Source organism: Aegilops tauschii, chromosome 1 (assembly GCF_002575655.3).
Source record: "Aegilops tauschii subsp. strangulata cultivar AL8/78 chromosome 1, Aet v6.0, whole genome shotgun sequence".
Taxonomy (NCBI): Eukaryota; Viridiplantae; Streptophyta; class Magnoliopsida; order Poales; family Poaceae; genus Aegilops; species Aegilops tauschii.
In genome coordinates this window covers 431,293,852-431,314,378 of record NC_053035.3, presented here as the reverse complement: position 1 = coordinate 431,314,378, position 20,527 = coordinate 431,293,852, and the positions used below count along the sequence as shown (strand labels likewise).

The 20,527-nt window shown below is 44.0% G+C and overlaps 2 protein-coding genes across 2 annotated transcripts; one reads left to right on the top strand and one right to left on the bottom strand.

Annotated features, from left to right (window-relative positions):
- The first annotated feature begins 2,573 nt into the window (after nt 1–2,573).
- On the top strand, nt 2,574–2,993 carry LOC141036961 (uncharacterized). The gene has a single exon (XM_073506368.1). It carries the CDS (start codon nt 2,574–2,576, stop codon nt 2,991–2,993), a length of 420 nt encoding a protein of 139 aa, XP_073362469.1.
- Nucleotides 2,994–6,913: 3,920 nt separating this feature from the next.
- On the bottom strand, nt 6,914–19,949 carry LOC109769326 (uncharacterized). The gene is given in 24 exon segments (XM_020328079.4): nt 6,914–7,148; nt 7,151–7,304; nt 7,509–7,544; nt 7,546–8,387; nt 8,511–8,564; nt 8,646–8,771; nt 8,858–8,899; nt 9,277–10,539; nt 12,693–12,742; nt 13,368–13,413; nt 13,707–13,765; nt 13,901–13,937; nt 14,010–14,168; nt 14,265–14,331; nt 14,408–14,548; nt 14,842–14,994; nt 15,072–15,120; nt 15,468–15,863; nt 15,971–16,038; nt 16,893–16,976; nt 17,049–17,207; nt 17,629–17,784; nt 17,866–18,104; nt 19,632–19,949. Coding segments are annotated over 24 exon segments (4,653 nt in total). The 5' UTR covers nt 19,879–19,949; the 3' UTR covers nt 6,914–7,122.
- Between the last annotated feature and the right edge of the window lie 578 nt (nt 19,950–20,527).

The window sequence follows — 20,527 nt, the reverse complement described above, 5'->3', positions numbered from 1 at the left end:
TGCCCGAAGGCAGCAAGGGCGGCCACCGCATGCTTCATCTCCGTGGAAAATCTCTCCCGCAGAGCTTCACCGCATGCAGTCATGGCGGATGCAGTGCAAGGAAGGAGGATGGCGAGTGGCTTGTGTTGTTGCATGGAGTAGGAGGGTGTGGACGCCTTTAAATAGAGGATTCCGGTGAGGCCAGGCGTCCGAGTGTGTCAATGCGCGACTTCGGAATGGGTTTCTCGGCCAGCAAGCCTGCTTAATGGCGGCATACGGATGAAGGGGGCATTGAACATGCATGGTAGACATACGTCCCGTCCCCACCAGTAACGCGTTGCCGGCATTGAACAAGCGCGGACACCGGGGACGCGGAGCGGGTGGCACCCTCGGCCAACGCACCGCTTCAATGGCTTAAAAAATATCACAAACTTTTTGCAGGTTATATATCGCGCATCTAGATGGATTTGTACATGATTGTTACTACGCCGTGCGAAAGATAGGAGCATGTGGCTTTTCGGTGCAACCGGTGGAAGACGGTAGCACGGGACACATAAAACCGGTTTGGATCGCGGTCCAATAATAGAACAGGGGTGTAGGCCTTATGTCCTATTTTTGTTGGTTATAACTATTTTATTGCTTTCTTTATTTTGTTTTGAGATGTTGTTCTACTTTGATAGTTCGTTTAGCTAAATAAATCTCTGTGCGCATCACTTGATGTAGAGGTCAGGGGTATTTCTCTTTTTTTTAAGGTAGCACAAATTTATTGTACTGTCACTACTACTATATCGGTGCCAAGCATGAGGGGACGTTTTGTCCAGCTGGCAATGTTCTTCTAAGGTTCAGGTAGCATGGTAAACGGAGCCAACCAACAGAGGAGGGTCCTAGACTGCTCAGATGTGCGTAGCGCCGACCCTTATGCACATGCCAAAATCAAGCACAGCTGACTCTGGGACAACATTGAAATCTCTAGCATCATGTAACTTTAAGGCGTAGCAAGCGACGAAGCATTCGGGGAGTTGAAAATAAGATAGATCCGAAGATTCCCAAATAAATCAACCTTTTAAATTACCTGCTGAATTCATGAGCAGGCGAGAGACAACCTGACGAACTGAAACATCTTAGTAGCCACAGGAAAAGAAAGCAAAAGCGATTCCCGTAGTAGCGGCGAGCGAAATGGGAGCAGCCTAAACCGTGAAAACGGGGTTATGGGAGAGCAATACAAGCATTGTGCTGCTAGGCGAAGCGGTTGAGTGCCGCACCCTAGATGGCTAAAGTCCAGTAGCCGAAAGCATCACTAGCTTACGCTCTAACCCGAGTAGCATGGGCTTAAAGCCTCGATGCATCTCATTCCAAAGAGATCGCGCCACGCAAAAATCCATGAACAATTTACTTCTCCGACTAGAAGTGAGGTGCCAAGCGACGGGCTTGCATTGCCTAGACTTAATACTACTAGATCGATCTGAAGTTATTTGCGAGATACTCCTATTTATAAACGAACAATATGTGCATGAGGTGACTCGGTATATATTTACATGCCTCATGGCATTGTTTTCTCAACTGCTAGATATTCGGCATATTTATTACTCCCTCTGTTCCTAAATATTTGTCTTTAAAGATTTCAAATGGACTATCACATATGGATTTATATAGATATATTTTAGAATGTAGACTCACTCATTTTGCTTCGTATGTAGTCACTTGTTGAAATCTCTAGAAAGACAAATATTTAGGAATGGAGGGAGTACATGTAAAATATTTCATGTTTTTCTTTGAGATTCTGGCATTCCTTATTTATAAGGCGATGCTCTCACGTGCATTATCAATCTCTCGTCATCACAATTGCAGTTTTTTATTAAGTGCCGGTTGTACTCACGACCTAAATAACAATACATGTGGCTACTGAGGCATTAGTAAAGTTTGTGTCCCTCCATCCATCTACACCCAGTACATAAATACATTGCATGTTTCCGTGCTCGATGGCTCACAAGAAAACTTTAGCCGAGAGGATAACAAAGGGAAAAGATCTGGGTCGCCGGTCAGGAGGTAGAACAGAACCGGTGCCCAAGAAGATCAGTAGGGAATAGGATGCATCAAGAATTTGAGCGGTACGGTATTCCCAAAAGTGACGGTGTACAGTACCGGCACACACATCTCTCTTACTCATCTCCCGACTCAAAGTGTTGTTCCACCAAGTCATGTTGGTGGTACCTGAACATCTTCGGTGAATCCAACGATATGCATGCTGGTTGAGATGCCTTTCCACCAAGTTGTGTTGCCGACGTAGCTACTCCCACTTGCCGCAGATATTGGTAGGCCACCGAACTGCTCTATGTGCAGTCCGAACCACCGCTTGGACGCCCTGCATTTTGTAGGAGATTTTGCCCTCGTCGGCTCGAACTAAAGCTTTGCTCCCACACCTTGTAAACTTCTTTTTTAACACTCCTCCGAGGCTATTTTTCCAATTCGCACAGTATCAAGTCTAGCTTAAACAACGCCCGGCAGCTGGGACAACAGGTGGGATCCTCTTGCTCTGGGACGACCTTATCGTTGATGTGCATGACATTGCGATTTCCACTTACTACCTCTCGGCCATGGTCCACATCAGGGACACCGAGGTCCACTTTAAAATCACAACCGTCTACGGCCCTACTGATTCCTCTTGCAAAGATGTGTTCTTTGCGGAGCTCATCGATCAAAAACCACCAAGTGGGGTGAAATGGTTGGCGCTTGGTGACTTCAATCAAATATACCGGGCACGTGACAAAAACAAGAGAAATGTTAACCGTAGCCGCATAAACCGTTTCCGGGCAACTCTTCAAAATTGTGAGCTGCAAGAGATTCACCTACAGAATAGGCGTTTCACATGGAGTAACGAGAGGATGAACCCGACGTTGTGCAAGTTGGACTCCTTCTTTTGCAACGCCGAGTGGGATCTCCAATTCAACACTCACATCCTCCATGCCCTGTCATCCTCGCTTTCGGACCATGCCCTCTGCTCCTTGCCGATGTGAGGGGGCCTAGAAGGCCCCGTGCTTTTAAGTTTGAAAATTTTTGGGCATCTATGCCGGGCTTCACTGAGATCGTTCACAATGCTTGGAACGAGCAAACGAACCACGTCGAGCCATGCCAAGTGCTCCACCATAAACTCAAGACGACTGGCCTTTGGCTCGCTGCACGGAGTAGGGGCCTTTTTTCAAAGGCTAAGATTCATCTTCATGCAGCCCTGCTTGTCATTCTCCATCTTGACTTGGCTCAAGAAGAGCGGACACTCTCCCCTGATGAGAGAGACCTCAGAGCAAAACTTAAAAGAAGGGTCATCTGTATTTCGGTGCTCGAGAGATCACGGAAGAAACAATGTGCGAGAATGTCAAACCCGAAGGAAGGAGATGCAAATACAAAATTCTTTCACCGCCGTATTAACGCTAGGATAAGAAAGAACCACATCTACAGGATCCACCACAATCAGGGGTGGGTCACTGACCACAATGCAAAGGAGGAAGTAATATTTGAGCACTTCTCCGAGGTGATGGGAAGAGGGCCCCCAAGAGCAAGGGACCTAAATTGGGAGGAACTACAGTTAGAGACCCACGAGTTGGGTGAGCTTGCAGACCCAATCTCCGAGGAGGAGGTTAAGGCGGCTATCAATGATATGCACAACGACAAGGCTCCTGGCCCCGATGGCTTCACCGGTATCTTCTTCAAGAAATGTTGGAATATCATCAAGGGTGATATCATGTGGGTTATTCATCTCTTCGAGAACCTTCACGGCTCCAATCTCCATTGGCTAAATTCTGCAAATGTCGTGCTGCTGCCCAAAAAAGAAGGTGCGGAGGGGATCTCGGACTACCGACCTATTAGCCTCATCCATGCGATTGCGAAGATCATTGCCAAAATTCTCGCAAACCGCCTTCGTCCACTCATGTACTCTGTTGTCTCCAACGCCCAAAGTGCCTTCATAAAAGGGAGAAGTATCCATGACAACTTTATGCATGTCAGGAACCTTGCGTGCCGGTTGCACAAAAACAAAACACCCTCGCTTCTCTTCAAGTTGGACATCCGCAAGGCTTTTGATTCCGTGAAATGGGAGTACCTCATTGAACTCCTACAAAGAAAAGGTTTTCCCAGCAAGTTCAGAAACTGGATCGTCGCGCTTCTTGTCACATCTTCATCCCGTATCCTCCTGAATGGGGTGCCTGGCACTCCTATCCACCATGGAAAGGGGTTGCGACAAGGGGACCCGATGTCGCCCCTCCTATTTGTCATTGCTATTGATCCGCTCCAACATCTTCTTGACTTGGCCACTCGCAAGGGGTTGCTCCACAAAGTCCGTGGCCATGGCACCATTATGAGAACCTCTCTTTATGCGGATGATGCAGCGGTGTTCATGGCACCCATCAAGAGAGACATTGATAACCTTGTTGGCATTTTGGACTGCTTTGGAGATGCCACCGGTCTGACCACCAACTTCCACAAAAGCTCGGTCGTTCCGATTCGATGTCGCCACCTCAACCTTGAGCCCATCCTTCAAAATCAACCTGCAAAAAGAGCATCCTTTCCCATGAAATATTTGGGTCTTCCGCTTTCGGTTTGGAAATTAAAGAAAGTAGACTTCCAGTTCCTCGAAGACAAGGTGGCGGCCAAACTTATTCCGTGGGACGGCAACAACATCACCGCTATTGGTCGCACCACCTTGGTGAAGTCTGTGCTATCCTCCTTGTTGGTTTACTTCATCACATCTATCCACGTCCCGCTGAGCACCCTACATAACACAAGCAAGTTACAACGCGCTTTTCTGTGGTCTGGCTCAGACAAAACCTCTGGAGCAAAATGCAAGGTCAAGTGGGACTTAGTTTGCCGCCCTTACGAGCGTGGAGGCCTCGGCGTGCCAAACACCGTCAAATTCGCGCGTGCACTATGCTTGTGTTGGATATGGTTTGAGTGGACGGTGCCATCCAAAATGTGGGTGGGCTTGGGCAACCCATGTGATGAAGAGGATTACAATTTTTTCTATGCCTCCACCGTTATCACCGTTGGGAATGGGGCTAAAACACCCTTCTGGGATGCGCCTTGGGTTCATGGCCGCAAACCGAAGGATATTGCACCGCTCATCCACGACGCATCCACAAGGAAAAACTGGAAGGTCAAGGAAGCACTCAACGAGGGCGCATGGATCTCCAAAATCAAGATGGCTATCACCTTCACTATGGCTCACATCCACCAATTTTTGGAGCTTTGGATGCTCATTTCAGAATTCCACCTAGAGGAGCATGCGGAGGACGAGATCTCTTGGAAGCACACTACGGATGGTCAATACTCGGCGGCGTCTGCTTACTCGGCGCAATTCTTCGGAACCTTCTACTCTTCAATGGATCACACGGTGTGGAAAGCCTGGGCACCGCCTAAGGTGAAGTTCTTTGCGTGGCTTGCCATCCAGGACCGGATTTGGACCGCTGATCGCCTAGCACGCCGGGGATGGCCGAATTGCCATCTTTGCCCCCTCTGCAAACGGGAGCCGGAGTCTAGACTACACCTCTTCATCAAGTGTCCTTTCACCCTTCGCCTTTGGAATTTGGTCAACGGGTGGCTAAACCTCAACAACCTTGACACTTCGACATGGCACCTTCAGGACTCCATTAAGGATTGGTGGGTGAGCCAATCGAGTTTGTGCACTCCCAACAGGAAAGCCATGGCATTCCTCACCATGCTCATCAGATGGACCATTTGGAATGAGAGGAACGTATGCATTTTCCGCAACAAGAGCATGCCACCCCCAATTCTGCTAAGCAACATCAAGAGTGAATCCCTCACCTGGGTCACCGCCGGGGCTAAGAAGCTAGGTACTATAATATCAGGAGAGTAACACCACTTTGTATTTGTTGGGCTCGTGTAAAAACTCTATTCTCTCTTAATTAATATATGAGGCAAATCTTTTGCCTCGGTTCGAAAAAAATAAACAACTCAAAAATAAGAAGTCCAAAGTACACAGGTCCCACAAAAATAAACAATCACAGCCGAAGATATCATTTAGCTGGGAATTGTTTAAGCCCAACTTCAGCAATGTGCAAATAATTTTCTGGTCTCGCTCTCTCACAATCTAGTTTCAGATATGTATTACAAAATTCAAGTCATACAGATTTGCATGTTTTGCAAATGGCGGACAAATTTTAGAAGAAATTGGCATGGTTGATTGGATTTTATTGAGGGAAATGCCTTGTGGTGCACTTTATTCATTTGAGGTAATGGTTACATCCTGAACAAGAAAGTTAATGGGGTCTCCATCCCCAAATAAAACAGAGTTTAAATCATAAGCATTGCCTAGCTAATCTTTGTTGAATTGGATTTAATGCTCTACAAATATGTGTTAACCCCGTTTCAAAATAAGTGTCTCGACTTTGTACTAACTTTAGTATAAAGTTGTACTAAAATTCAAACACTTACTTTGAAACGAAGGGAGTATATATTAACCGGGGTATCTCATCTTCAACCCGCCCAAAATAAAATAAAATAGCCCATAGAACAGAGTTTGGACGGTTAGTTCGCAGGTTCCATGGACCAAGTTTTTAAAATAACAAAGAAATTACATAGTTAGAAGCCTCCAGAAAAATCCATCGTGTTCTTAGATGCCCTTTTATATCCACAAACTTTGACCAAAAGTGTTAGGTCATTTGTAGGCTACACAAAAGAGATGAACATGTCGGGAGAAACACAGAGCAGGTTTTTATTTTGAAATGTGTTTTTCATATGGATCTATTTCTAAAAACTAGTGTCACCGTAGACAGTAGAGAATCGAACTAAGCCAGTGGAAATGAAAACACTCATAAAAAGCTCAGAGCTACTTGTGAAAATACACTTGCATCCAACCCAGGGCATCGCCATCACAGAGCAATAGCAACCAGTCAAAGACCACATGCAAATCTCAGACACGATGGGATATAATAAGGTACTTATATAAGTTACTGCAGGTACCACGAAACGTTCTGCTGGCACTACTAGTATATTACTGCCAGCATGAGGGGACGTTTTGCCCAGCTAGGCCATGTTCTTCTAAAGGTTCAGTTAGCATGGCCAATGGAACCAACCAGCACAGGGTGCTAGAGCGCCGAGACGTGCATAGCGCTAACCCTTATGTACACACCAAAATCAGGCACAGCTGATTCTGGAACAAGCTTACCACCCACTGCCACCACCATTGCCGGCATCCCCGCCCTTGTTGCTGTCCCATCCGCCACTGGCCGCCTTGTCCCAGGAACTGCCGCCACCGCCGCCTTGGCTCCCGCCCCCTTCGGCCTTGTCCCAGGATCCTTCCTTCTTCGAACCACCTTCTGAAATGGCATGGAAGACAGAGTTTAGCGCTTCGAATTGGATTGTGAGATTAGCATAAGAAATGTCAATAGACAGGGGCATTGAACAGACTGAAGTGGGAGAAAATTGATGAATGCCAGGGGGCATAAAAAGGCAAAAGCACTTAGCTAAAACAAAATGGAGTCTTTCACTCTTTGCGGTGAAGGATCCTTAAGTGGTCATACCTGAGCCTCCAGTTCCTTTTGAAGAATTCCAGCTATCTTCATTGCTCTTTCCCCATGATCCTCCTCCGCCTGCGGATCCTCCAGTACCAGCGGTGGTGCCGCCAGCAGGAGCCCACTGGCCCAGGATAGAGGACCCATCGCCAGAAAATGGCTTGTTTTGACTCCAGGTGTTGTTTCCATCCTTCTTTCCTGCCTGATCATCTCCACCAGATGGTTTTGGAGCTCCCCAGCTATCGTTGTTGCCACTCCCCCAGCTGGACTTGCCCTTTGAGAAAGATTGATCCTCTTCAGTGCTTCCCTTTTTATCAGCATTCCAGGCAGAAGAGTGAGACCAGCCACCACCTCGGTCTTGACTGGAGGCCCTTCCCTCATTGTTGTCATTTCCATTGTTTCTGTAACCACCACCACGGCCTCTGTTTCCCCTGCCAGAGCCCCAACTGCCACCATCCCCGTCTCCTGACCCAAAGTTGTTACCTTGATTGCGATCACCTCGACCAAAGCGGCCTCTACCCCTTCCTCTGCCACCATCGGAATCCCTACTGTTCCACTGATCTTCAGACCTTCCTCCACCTGATCCATCATTTGTGTTGCCTCCTCCATTCCATGAAGATCCACTGTCCCCAAACCTTCCCCTACCTCTGCCACGATTCCCACGTCCAAATCCACCCCTACCATATCCAGCATTATCATCACCATATTTTGGCTTGTTCCAAGCAGGTTCTTGATCTCCACTTGAGGAACTTGGTTTGCCCCAAGAAGACGAGCCAGCATTGTTCCAACCCCCATCATTCCCATTGCCCCCTTTAGTACTCCAGGGGTCAGCTTTTTCCTCTGCTGCAGTAGAAGACACCTTGCTTGCCCACGGATCAGTTTCTTGCTCTTTGCCCACCGAGAGAATCAAATACAAGCACCGCAAGGTGCCACAAGGAAAATATAATCAAAGTTTAGCCCAAATGTCAAGCAGGGTATCAAATATGATCAATTGAATTAGTCCCTAAGCACCTTTAGTAGTAGAGCTGGTCTTGTTTGACCACGGATCATCTTGTTGTTTTTCACCTAAACATGAGAACAAAAGATAAGCTTGTGGTACATACATCAACTATCAAGCAAAAAAGAACAACTTTGCTTCAGAACTACCTGATGCAGCATCCTCCCATTTTGCCCCAGTGGTACAGGAAGACTCTTTCGCCTTCGTATTCCAGCCATCATTGTTCTCAGCACCTGCAGCCTTGCTTGACCAAGCATCAGTTTGTTGTTCTTGGCCTACAAGATACAGAAGTCAGCACATAACTATAGCTCGAAGCATCAAACCAAATACAAAATGGTCATTCCAATTATATCTTCATCACCTTTAGCAGTCACCTTGCTCGCCCAAGGATCACCTTGCTCGCCTACACAAGAGCATATAAGAGTGAAACTTGCAGCATATCGAGTACTTGTGCCACGATTTTAAATACTACCAATAATCAGCACATGCAATAGAAGTCATCTTGCTAAAGCCAAAGGATCAATGTGTGCTTTACCAACACTCACAGTCAGCTAGTCAATCAAGAGTAATAAAAGAGGCACAATTCTAAGCAGCATGAGATATTTACTTGTGTATTCCTGTTGAACATCATTAAAGTAGCATGAGATTAAAATATGTATGGCATTGACGGAATTTTTTATGGAGAATATCAAATTTGATGTATGTGATCCAGAACATAGAAGTACACATTTACCAACAATGATCATTAATAAAGCTACAACTCTGAATGGGGCTGCTCACCTCCAGACAGTTTTTTATCCTCCGAGGAGTTCCAAGCGGGAGTCTGATTTTCATCACATGGCTTGGTGCCTTCATTGGCACTCCAAGGCTGACTGCTTCCCCAGTTTGGTGTATCACTACTGCTCCTTTCCTTTCCAAACTCAGAACTACCTCGATCTCCATTTCTCCAACCATTGTCTCTTCCTCCCCCTCGTCCTCCATATTGGCCCCTCCCTCTTCCCCTCCCACGGTATCCACCAGAATCTCCACCTTCATTACCTACCTGTGTATCAGACCCCCAAGAGGGCTTTGCAGAACTGTCATTACGCCATGAGCCCTTCCAGCTTTCTTCGTCATTTCTGTCACCAGAATCCCAAGATTCCCGGCCCCGGCCTCTCCCACGTCCTCGCCCGAACCCACGGCCACCTTCAAAGTTTCCAGCAGGTCTGCTCCAGGTGCTATTCTGATTATCCCCCTCAGCTGCCTCTCCCTTGTTCCAGCTTGATGAACCAGCACCGCCAGTCGGTTTACCCCAATCACTGCCACCAACTTGGTCTGATGAGCCAGCTTTGTTCCAGTTCCCACTTCCATTATTTGTTTCTTCAGACTTGGCACCTGAATCTTTTGGATTGCCCCATGCTTCATCTTGTCCTTGGCCCACAGCAACAGTATCCCAACCTCCAGAGCCACTGTTTTGGCCCGACTCTTTTGACTTCCCCCAAGCATCATCTTGAGCAACAGGCAAAGCAGCAGATTTAGCCCAGGCATCATTATCATCTGAGCCAACACAAATAGCAACAGCGGTATCCCAAGACCCACCCTTGTCTGCGTCTTTCGGAACTGTGCCTTTTTCTTGATCTTGGTTTGACTTGCCAAAAGGTTGGCCCCATCCTTGACCATCACCCTCCAACTTCTTCTCTGGTGACCATGATGACTTCTCCCAGCTATCTGCTTCTTTCGTAACTACTTCTTTGACCTTACTGCCCCAAGGATCTGTATCACCACCAGTTGCCATGTCCACCTGCTTGCACGCCTCACCCCAGTTGCCACTCTTTTCACTATCCTTGTTGACTGCTCCTCCACCCCAAGAGCTGCCACCAGCATCAAATCCACCACCTCCGGCTTCTTTACCCCAGGCATTGTCGGTGGAGCTTTCCTTTTGTGTAGTGCTGTTGTTCCACATATCAACAGCTGCAGATGTTGTTTTGTTACCCCATGGATCAGAATCACCATCAGCAGAAGATGTTGGTTTCTTAGACCAGGGATCAGCTTCTGTTTCTCCATCTGAAGATGTAGAAATTACTGAATCAGCAAAATTATAAAAACCTCAAGATAGAGGAAACTTTCCACATAAGATTTGTCACTCCTGCAGAAATATGATATTTTTTACTTCCTAGAAACTGAAAATCAAGATTATACTACAGATGAATGTACACGCTTTGCATCCCTCTAATGCTTTACAATGCACCATGACATAAAATCCTACTGTGTGCTTACCTTCAAGGCTCAAGGTGCATTCATTGATGCAAAAAAAAAAAGTTACCAGTTACACCCATTAGAAACCAATATGCAAGACATTATTTGCTACACTACACATTGTTTTTAAGGCGTCCTGCCTTGGACGCTTAGGCGATAAGGCGCCCGGTCAGCGCCTTACAAATATGCCCGCCTTAGGCACTTAGGCGTCGCCTAGGCGCTAGAGCGGGTGGTGCTCGCCTTAGGTCGCCTTACCGCCTTAAAAACAATGACACTACAGGCACAGTATTAACGTATCGCGGATTTTACGACATATATATCTACCCTCAGTCCACAGTTATCTGGACTCTACTGATAACACGCACAACACACAGAGGAAGGGTGATACCAACTGCTTTTTTATAAACAGAAACTGAACCAGCCACCTTAGTGAGCAAATCAGACAAAGGAAATAACCTTGATATTCTGGACTAAACTTATTTCTATAGCTAATATCATGACTTAGAATTTGAAGCCATACTTGTGTTGCTGGTTTTGTTTTATACCACATGATGCAGCTCAACAGTGACATAAAGAGAAGGCAAAATTGTCTGTTAACTGTGTGGGCATGTGCTCATCCAAATCTATAACAACCTAGAAAAATCCAGTGCCATCCAGTTTTAAAGCCCGAGTTTTCCTTTCCTCGGAAGCAAGTCCCCTATGAACTAACCCATGCAGTTTTTTATCCACTCACAGCTTTACCATAAATGATACTACTACTCCGTTTGAGCGACAAGTAATTCCGGACAGAGGGAGTACTCTGTAGCCTTATGATCAGATGAATCAGGGGACAAACAAGCTCTTGACATGAGTAGAGCATGGTGTTACACGTGCAACATCCAGTAAACTCTAGTAGATAGCATAGCTGATGGAGTGTGGTTGACAGATGATAAGAGGTGTAAAGATTATTCTAGAGGGTATAAGAACATCAAATAAGAACTTGCCTTTGAATAGTGGACAATTATTGTATGCATGACTACTTTATACATGTATCAACTTACACATAATATATCCCCAACTCCCTAGTGCAAAGGCGTAAAATGTAGGTTTATAAATTGCAATGCTTACGAATAATTGCTGCAACGCATGTAAATACCAGTTGTTATATTTTGATGACACAAGACATTGCTGCAACATACTCCCTCTGTTCCTAAATATAAGTCTTTGTAGAGATTCCAATATGGACTACATACAGAGCAAAATGAGTGAATCTGCACTCTAAACTACGTCTATATACATCCGTATGTAGTCCATATTGAAATCTTTAAAAAGACTTGTATTTAGGAACAGAGGGAGTACTATATAAATAATTATATTTTTTAGGGAATATTTATCACAAGAAAGCAATACAAGTCTCTAATATATCCAAATACGGACACGTAATGTGTAGATGCAACATATGTAAATGATCTGTGCAATATTAAAGATGGCAAAATAAAAACATGCCGGTCGAAGGGTTAGAGAAGTTGGAAAACTTGGCAACCCTTCTACAACATAATCATCTACTGCAACATTTTTTGATTAATAATCTTCTAACCAGAATGAACCTCTTATACAGACAAGTTAATTTGTGATTTGTTTATGAGGAAATGCCCCTTTCCATCCTGCCTGTTAGTACTGTTGACCCGCACACAAACTAAATTGATATGTCTCATACCACTCCTACTGGGCCAAACCTATCCCTTAATTGGTCCACTTCTTGCACCAATTCAAGGCCTTATTTAAATTACAGACTGGATAGCTGATGAGATGTCTGATATTCTGGCAAGCATTTCCAATGGATAAAAATGATGCAGTGATGAACTATCATTGTGATCAAACAACACAAAAATCAATGAAGCTCCAAATTATACGAAAAAGGGAGGCTCCCAACCATGCTACCAAATAGGAAGGCGAAGGGTAGGCCTAACACTACATATTACCTGCATTCTGGGCTGGTAACGCAGAACTTGAAAAAGGTTGCCAAGAATCACTGCAGCAGATAATAAAACTATTATGTGACTGGTAATTAGTACTGATGCAAATAATAGGTACACAGGCCATTTATTCCTCCGAGCGATATTGTACAGATTCTGTAAATGTAGTGATCCCAACAAGAAAGAATTTAATACTCCCGCCATTCCAAAACAGTGTATTATTTTTTCCAAACTCCAACATGTCCATGTTTGACTAGGTTCATAGAAAAAATATAAACATTTAGCAAATAAATAAATATGAAATATATTTCATAATGAACATAATGATCTGAATTAGTATTCTAGATATCGATATTTTTCTCTATAAACTTGCTCAAAACATAGAGAAGATTGACTTCTCAAAAAAAAATATGCACCTTATATTTTGGAACGTGACTATGAAAAATATAATTGCGTATAAATGATAGCATTACACAAAAACGACAAAGTAAGTTCAACGAAAGGTTAAGGTTGCTACCCTTCGTTAGTAACCTTTTTCTCATGGTTGGTAGCAGTTACATTAGCAAGTCAACCTCACAACACCATTTTGATGGATGGGTAGCTCTAAACTGCTCCCATCCCCTAACCCAGTTCGGCTTGTTTAAAAGAAACCAGCAAGGAACTGAAAAATATGAAACAAACCTGCCAAGAGATGCAAATCCATTGTCCCATGAGGTTTTAGCAGCTTCTGAAAATAAATTTAGAATCAATGTAAGTAACAAAAAGAATGTATTACAAGACCAAACTTATGAGGTGCTATAATTAAAAAAAGTCTTCTACACCTTATAAACAGTTCTACATTCAGTTTTCAGTTTCTCACAACTTAAAAACTCAATCAGACTGGGCAGATGGTCTCATTATAGGCAGTAGGTCCACCGCAAATAGTTTTGGAGAAGATCGGCAACACTTTTCCCTTGTACACGCAATAGAAACTAATCTAGCAAGTACAAATAACTGGTATACATATGAACACAAACTTACCGGTGAATGGTGTATCCTGAGTTCCAAAGTTACCAGATGGAGCACTGGACGAGTTATCCCTGGTGTGACATATAACACAATGAGAAGCAAATGTGGAAATGAAATTATACATCAATGACTACTCATGCAGTCACACGTCACTAAAACAAGCAACAATAAGTAAGAGAAGCTTGAAACATGATTTGTCTGCTTACCCTCTTTTAGTTGGGACTGAGAGAAACTCTGCTTGCACTGCAACATAATACAAAAGAGTAAGGCATTGTCCATAGAATGGCTCCAGTACAAGCATATTTACAAACTAACCTGTAACAATCTTCAGTAGAGAATCTAGCTTAACAGTTACATCATTTCTAAATATCCGAACTACACGGCAGAGATAACCCTTCAAAGGACCCCTTCGAAAACGCAGCACCTCTCCGACTTGGAAGAGTTGTTCTCTGGGTGCCCTGTAAGGCCTTTCATCTGTATGATCAAGGAAATCAGAACAGAACTTAACTTCTGCTGACAAACATCAAACTTCAAACGACAATACATAGAAAAAAATCATGGAACACTTACTATTTCGTTGTTCATTTTGCTCGGATGATATGAAAGCTGACTCCGAGAACATGGGAACAGGGTTGTCCTGATACATCAAAAACAAAGTGACCAAAAGAACATTTCTGATTCATTGACAAGTGGACATAGTGCATTAAACATACCGAATTTGTCACGTCCCTCCTTTTCTTGACATTTTCACATGACCCACACTGAGCACAGAAAAATCCATTGTTCTCACTTTCGCTTTCATCATATATAAAAAGTATTCCCATATACAAGTGTTTAACAACTCCTTGCTTGCCCTGCAAGATAACATCAAACAGATCAAAAAGGTGCCAGACGGAAGGAATTGGTTTATTAAATAATTACAGGAACTGCAAAATCATAATTTGCAGCTATGGAGCATGTTAGTAGAACAAAAACTCATCTTACAAACTGCAAGGTTAGAACAATTAGCAGATACTTGACAAAAGTACATTCAATACACCAATCATTTTAATCAATAGAAGAAAAAATGCATAATTCCACATACTGCCCAGAAAATAAGACACTTCATAATAGCAGACTCCTGATTGAATGGAAATAAAAATTTCACCTGAACTGGTCCTTCCAGAACTTTAACAGTGTCATTCATGGATATTGACTTGTTCTGATGGTCAACAGCTGTAAACATTTTGTCTACAATTCCTTTCTTAATATCTTGCTTTCTAACTGTCACAGCAGATCCTTCAGGGCCACCTTTTAAAATCTACGAGAAAACCAATCATTCTTAGAATGGTACGACACAAAAATGCGGAACTCGAGAGTGCATGAGAAGAATACTACCTTAAAACCATCTTTCTCAACAGCAATAATCACTCCAAAATCTTTTCGGCTGCTCATTAGGAAATAGAAATAATTATTGCATCCTGTAGCAAGTACTTACTCCTTCCGTTCAAAATTATTTGAAGTTCAAGCTTTGTCCCAAGTCAAAACTTAAAAGAAATTTGACCAAGTCTATAGGAAAATGTGCTAATAACTACAACATCAAATATATATAGTACGAAAGTACATTTTTATGATGAAGCTGATTTTGTGCTGTGGCTGTTGATACATTATTCTCTAGACTTGGCCAAACTTAAAGAAGTTTGACTTAGGACAAAGCCAGAACTTCAAATAATTTGGAACAGAGGGAGTAGTTGATAGTGACTAGTGAATAAAAACCAGAAAACAGAGACTCACCCAAAGGTTACAAGATCGTGGAGGTTGAATTGAGCATCATCGTCATCATCGTCACAGTTTTCAGTAGAAGTGGAACCTTTAAGATTTGATGCCTTGGAGCTTTTGTCTTTAGAAGATGCTGATTTCTTCATATCCGGTTCTCTGGGCACATTTCTTTTCTTATTATGACCATAGATGCCGGAGACCCAATCCATGTCATCGGCAGAACTTTTAATGCTTGGACTAGAAGAGAACTTGAGAATCTCGGTATCCGTTGGTTGTATCCCCCAGTAAATCAAAGAACTAAGTGCAACTCGCTTATACAGGAAACCATCTTTGAACATCAGACCATCAAGCACTTCAAAAACATCACCAGTCTGACGATCACGCTTACTTTCGATATGAGGTCCAAAGAACCTAGGATCAACAAGATCATGGAAACAATGGCAGAGCCTGATTAGAAACAAATGGTAGCAGAAGGCTACTGGGTGTGGGACAAAGAAACATTGGACAGAAGCATTTACTCTAGCTCCTGCGAGCTGATTAGTCGCGGTGCAGGAACTGCCGCACCTTTTAGGGGAATAGCACCACCCTGCAAAAGCCAACGCACATAACATGAGTTCCGTAGTGGTAATTCCAACTGTCAGCCATACAAGATGCAAAGGGGAAGTGAAAAGAAATACTCCCTCCGTTCATAAATATAAGATGTTTTGGGTATTTCAATATGGACTACATACGAACTGAAATGAGTGAACAAACACACTAAAAATGTGTCCACAGAAATCCGATTCAGAAAAAAGTTATAACACCTTATATTCATGATTGGAGGAAGTACTCCCTCCGTTCCTAAATATTTGTCTTTCTAGAGGTTTTAAATGGTTACCACATACGGATGTATATAGACATATTTTAGAGTGTAGATTCACTCATTTTGCTCCGTATGTAGTCACTTATTGAAATCTCTAGAAAGACAAATATTTAGGAACGGAGGGAGTAGTTGTTAACAAGCACATGAATAGAATTAAACATTCAGGTCACATGGTATCACAGGCAATGCACATCGCAAGGGCTCACGTGTCATAATTTCTATTGTGCTATAAAATAATATGAAAATTAAGTTTCTAGGACAAAGGTCTGAGCTTGATGCTAAAGCCCCCAATAAATACAAACTTAAATGCAGTACATAGTTCATCACTGCTGGCAAATGGCGACGCAAGAGTTACAGGAAGTAGAGACCAACACATAGTAAAAATCAGCAGACATAATCTCATGATTGAAAGGCAACAAGTTCAACAAAACAAGTTTGCAGCTACAGGAAGTATTATCAAACTACAAAACCGGATGGCATAAGCAGGCATAAATTGAACTCAAGCCAATAAAAAAGTTCCAGAGCTTTCACTGCAATAATGAAAATTTAGGATGCAGACAAAGGTGTAAGAGCATTACGAATTTTTTTGAAATAGCATGGAGATCAACTCTTGGTATAAGCTTTATCAGCACTTTTTTCCGCCCATCATCCGCACTGACAACCTAAAAGAAAAGGCATTGATGAACAAAGAATTTGAGAATATATTAAGATATCCCACACCCCTATTATGATACCTGTGCTAGATCTCCTTTATAGTTTCCACTTTTCATGCGCACCCATGTACCTGGAGAGACTTCAAATGGTTTTGCACGAGTTGATAGCAAGCTACGAACTTCAGCTACTGGGACAGTACTAGTTCGGTTTACATAAACATCGCAAAATCCTTTGCATGCCTGTAGCAAGAGGTGCCCATATGGTCAGTGGGTCATTTTGCAACCAAAAAATTCTGTACAGCATATAAATGGGCAAATCTTAGGAGGGGAAGAAAGCTTTATCAACTGTAGATAAATTTTGTTTTTCGAATATCCAATGAGAAGCATTTATTCTCCATTCTGACCTTCCAATTTTATTAATTTATATGGAAGAGAAAATTGAATTGGAGTGTGTGAGAAGTAGAAGGAAAAATGAATTGCAATGCACAGAGAAAACAAGACATTTTAAACCTTTAACAAATCTGATGTTGAAGTATCACCCAATATTATCTGATACCACATAGTGTAATGCATAGCTGGATATACATCATCTCATGTTGTTTAAATTGTTCTTAGGAGCATGGATATGTTTATTCTTTAATGGAAGGATCAAACTACGTACCTCAGTAACGTCACAAGCCTTCTCAGCTTCAACAAAAACAGATCCTCTCACATGATCAAGTGCGAATGCTGAGATAATTGGCACTTTGGTACCGAACTTTTGCAGATGAAGAAACTTCTGCATGAAGCAGAAAGCCATTTGGCGCTCCCGCCCAACCTGAAATGCAGCTACATAAATAAGTCTCCGGCTATTAAATGCTAGGACGTCATAAAGTCAAAACATCTAGCAATCACAAACCATGCATTTGACCCTCCAGATGATAGGATCTTTTACACCATCCATGGTAGACTCATCATCATCATATTGTTCAGTAGAGCCACCATAACCGGCATATCTCACACGATTAGAGTAACGGTCATTGATAAATTGCTCAAGTTCATCACCGCTCAGCTCCTCTTCCTTTACATTTCCAAGAAATGGAAGAGGGTGTGACCTTTCAACTCTTACACCTTTTGTCCTCCCCGCAGTAAAGAAACCTGCAATATTCATCAGTGGGATGACATCAGCAGAAGTTGCAAAAGAATTGTTTAGATGGTGAAGGTAAACTGATTGTTGGTGCCTAGAAAGGAAAAGAACCTACAACTCCCTGGTAATTGTTCAAAAGAAAACGTCAACTTTATAACCGGTCTATGGACCCTGTACATCAAAACCAGTAATTTACAATCACCCCTCATGCCCCTCGCCTCCTCTCCTCTTTTTCACCCTCTCCCTTCGCCTCCCACCATCTATCCCTCTCCCTTCCCTTGCCATTTTATTTTTCCCACTCTCCCCTTTTTATCTTTACTACAGCAAGCAAGGCGGGGCAGCAACCCAGGCACCTTGATACCTGATCGACCACAAGGTGACAACTTATAAAGTTATAAACATAGTCCTCACTATGCACCACAAAAGCCAGCAGATGAAACTAACTATAAATATTATTCACTCCTTGGTTACTCAAAAATTATGAACGAAAAAGATGTCACCCTTATAATCTGAGATTATTTCATATTTTTATGAAAAAACACCTTACAGACAAACAAGGGCAAGTGCACAAACATGAATTTAATAATTTTGCCCCTTGTGTCCTTGTAAAAAGTTGCAAATCTGCAGAATGTTGATATGTGCCCCTAAATGTGTGCCATCATTGTAAAAGGAAAAGGCTCCAATGACCTCTAACATGTCTGACTTAGTAACTCACAACAAACTTCATGCAAGAAAACAACTCGATTAGGACCCACATCCAATGAAGTGCAAAAGCTAACATAGTTATGTATCTTAAAACCATTATTACAATGGTTCATGTAAAATCCAAACTGCTGTGGCAACCATCAACGACACATAATACAATATATATACAAGACATGCTCTATCCCTGATGGCTAATGCAATGGTCACCAACTCAATCGCACGTACTCCTTCTGTCCCATAATATAAGAATTTTTTTGACACTACACTAGTAAATTATGGTACGCAAGCAAACTTACTTGCGTACCATTAAACTGTATTGTAAGTGAGCTTTCCTAACAGGTGGTTCAAGCAAAAGGAGAAGCAACAAATCGTAACCCCCCTTTGTAGTCATACCACGCCAATAAACATATCATCACTTCACTTCCCAAAATCGCTTGCTAGAAACCTTCCATTCCCAGAAAAAAATACGATACCGCGAATCAATTGGCCACGCATCATAACACCGAAAAAACAAGAACTTCTGGAAATCTATTGGTTGGGATCCCAAGACCGGACTTCTAAAATGCAACACTGGGGTTAGGTTGAATTTTGCCACGGCTATCTAGAGATTACTGCTGTTAAAGGATGGGGAAACAAAAACCCCAACCAACGAAATCCCAACCAAAGACAAACAAAAAACCCCAATCAGCACATAGACCTAACAAGGACATCGAAGCACAACGGAGAATGCATTGCTCCGAACCCTAGACCCCAGCCGAACCAACTAATCAATGCCACCCAACCAACGCGGGTAGGGTTCGCCGCCTCGGGAAAGCCGATCCGTGGTTCCGTACCGTCGTCGAGGTCGTCCTGCAACTCCTCCGCCTCCTCCTCCTCTTCCTCCTCCTCGTCCTCCTCGTACTCGTCGTCGACGCCGGCGGCGTCGTCGACGAACTGGAGGACGCCGGAGCGGCCGCGGCGGCGCTTGGCGGAGGAGGACGAGGGGCCCGCGCCACCGCGGCCGGCGCCGCGCCGCTTGGAGCCCGAGGAGGAGCCCGGGTCGTCGGTGGCGATCTGCTTGCCCTTCCCCTTCACCGCCATGGTGGGGGCGGAGGGGATCAGAGCGAGTGTGGGGAGTGGGGAATGGGGTGGGGTGGGGAGGAGGAACGGCAGGTGTCGCGGTGCGGTGGAGGAGGGCATGGTTTTAACCCAGGAGAACCCCCCCCCCCCCCCCCCCCCCCACGCGCCGTCTCCGAGGTGTGGCCTCTTTCGAATGGCCCCCTCTATTTGTTTATAATTGTGTTTTGTGGGGAGGGAACAAGCGATGGTGGTAGGTGGTGCGGGCCCCAAGGGATTCTCACGCAATCCCAAAAGTTAAGAGGGGGGTAAAAGCAAACCCTAGAAATCACCGCACCTCTCGAGCCGTCAGATTCGATTTACAACGCGATCCCGATCATCGGATTTTTACCCTTGTGTTGTGAGCCCTCGTAATATCCGGCCCCACCGAGGCATTTTCGTCATTTCACCACGAGGTATGTACAAGGCCCAAACGTTTGCGATGGAAAACCTAGCCGCCTCTTTCTCCCTCTCCCCAAACCTAAACCAGCCCTTCCTCCCCTGCCGATTCCTTCTCTCTCCCATCTCAAACCTGCCGCCGCCCTCAGCCCACACAGACGATCTCCTCTCTCCCAACCCCCAACCACAGCACCGCCCCTACCCTCTCTCCCATCAACGCTAGTGCCCATCGCTG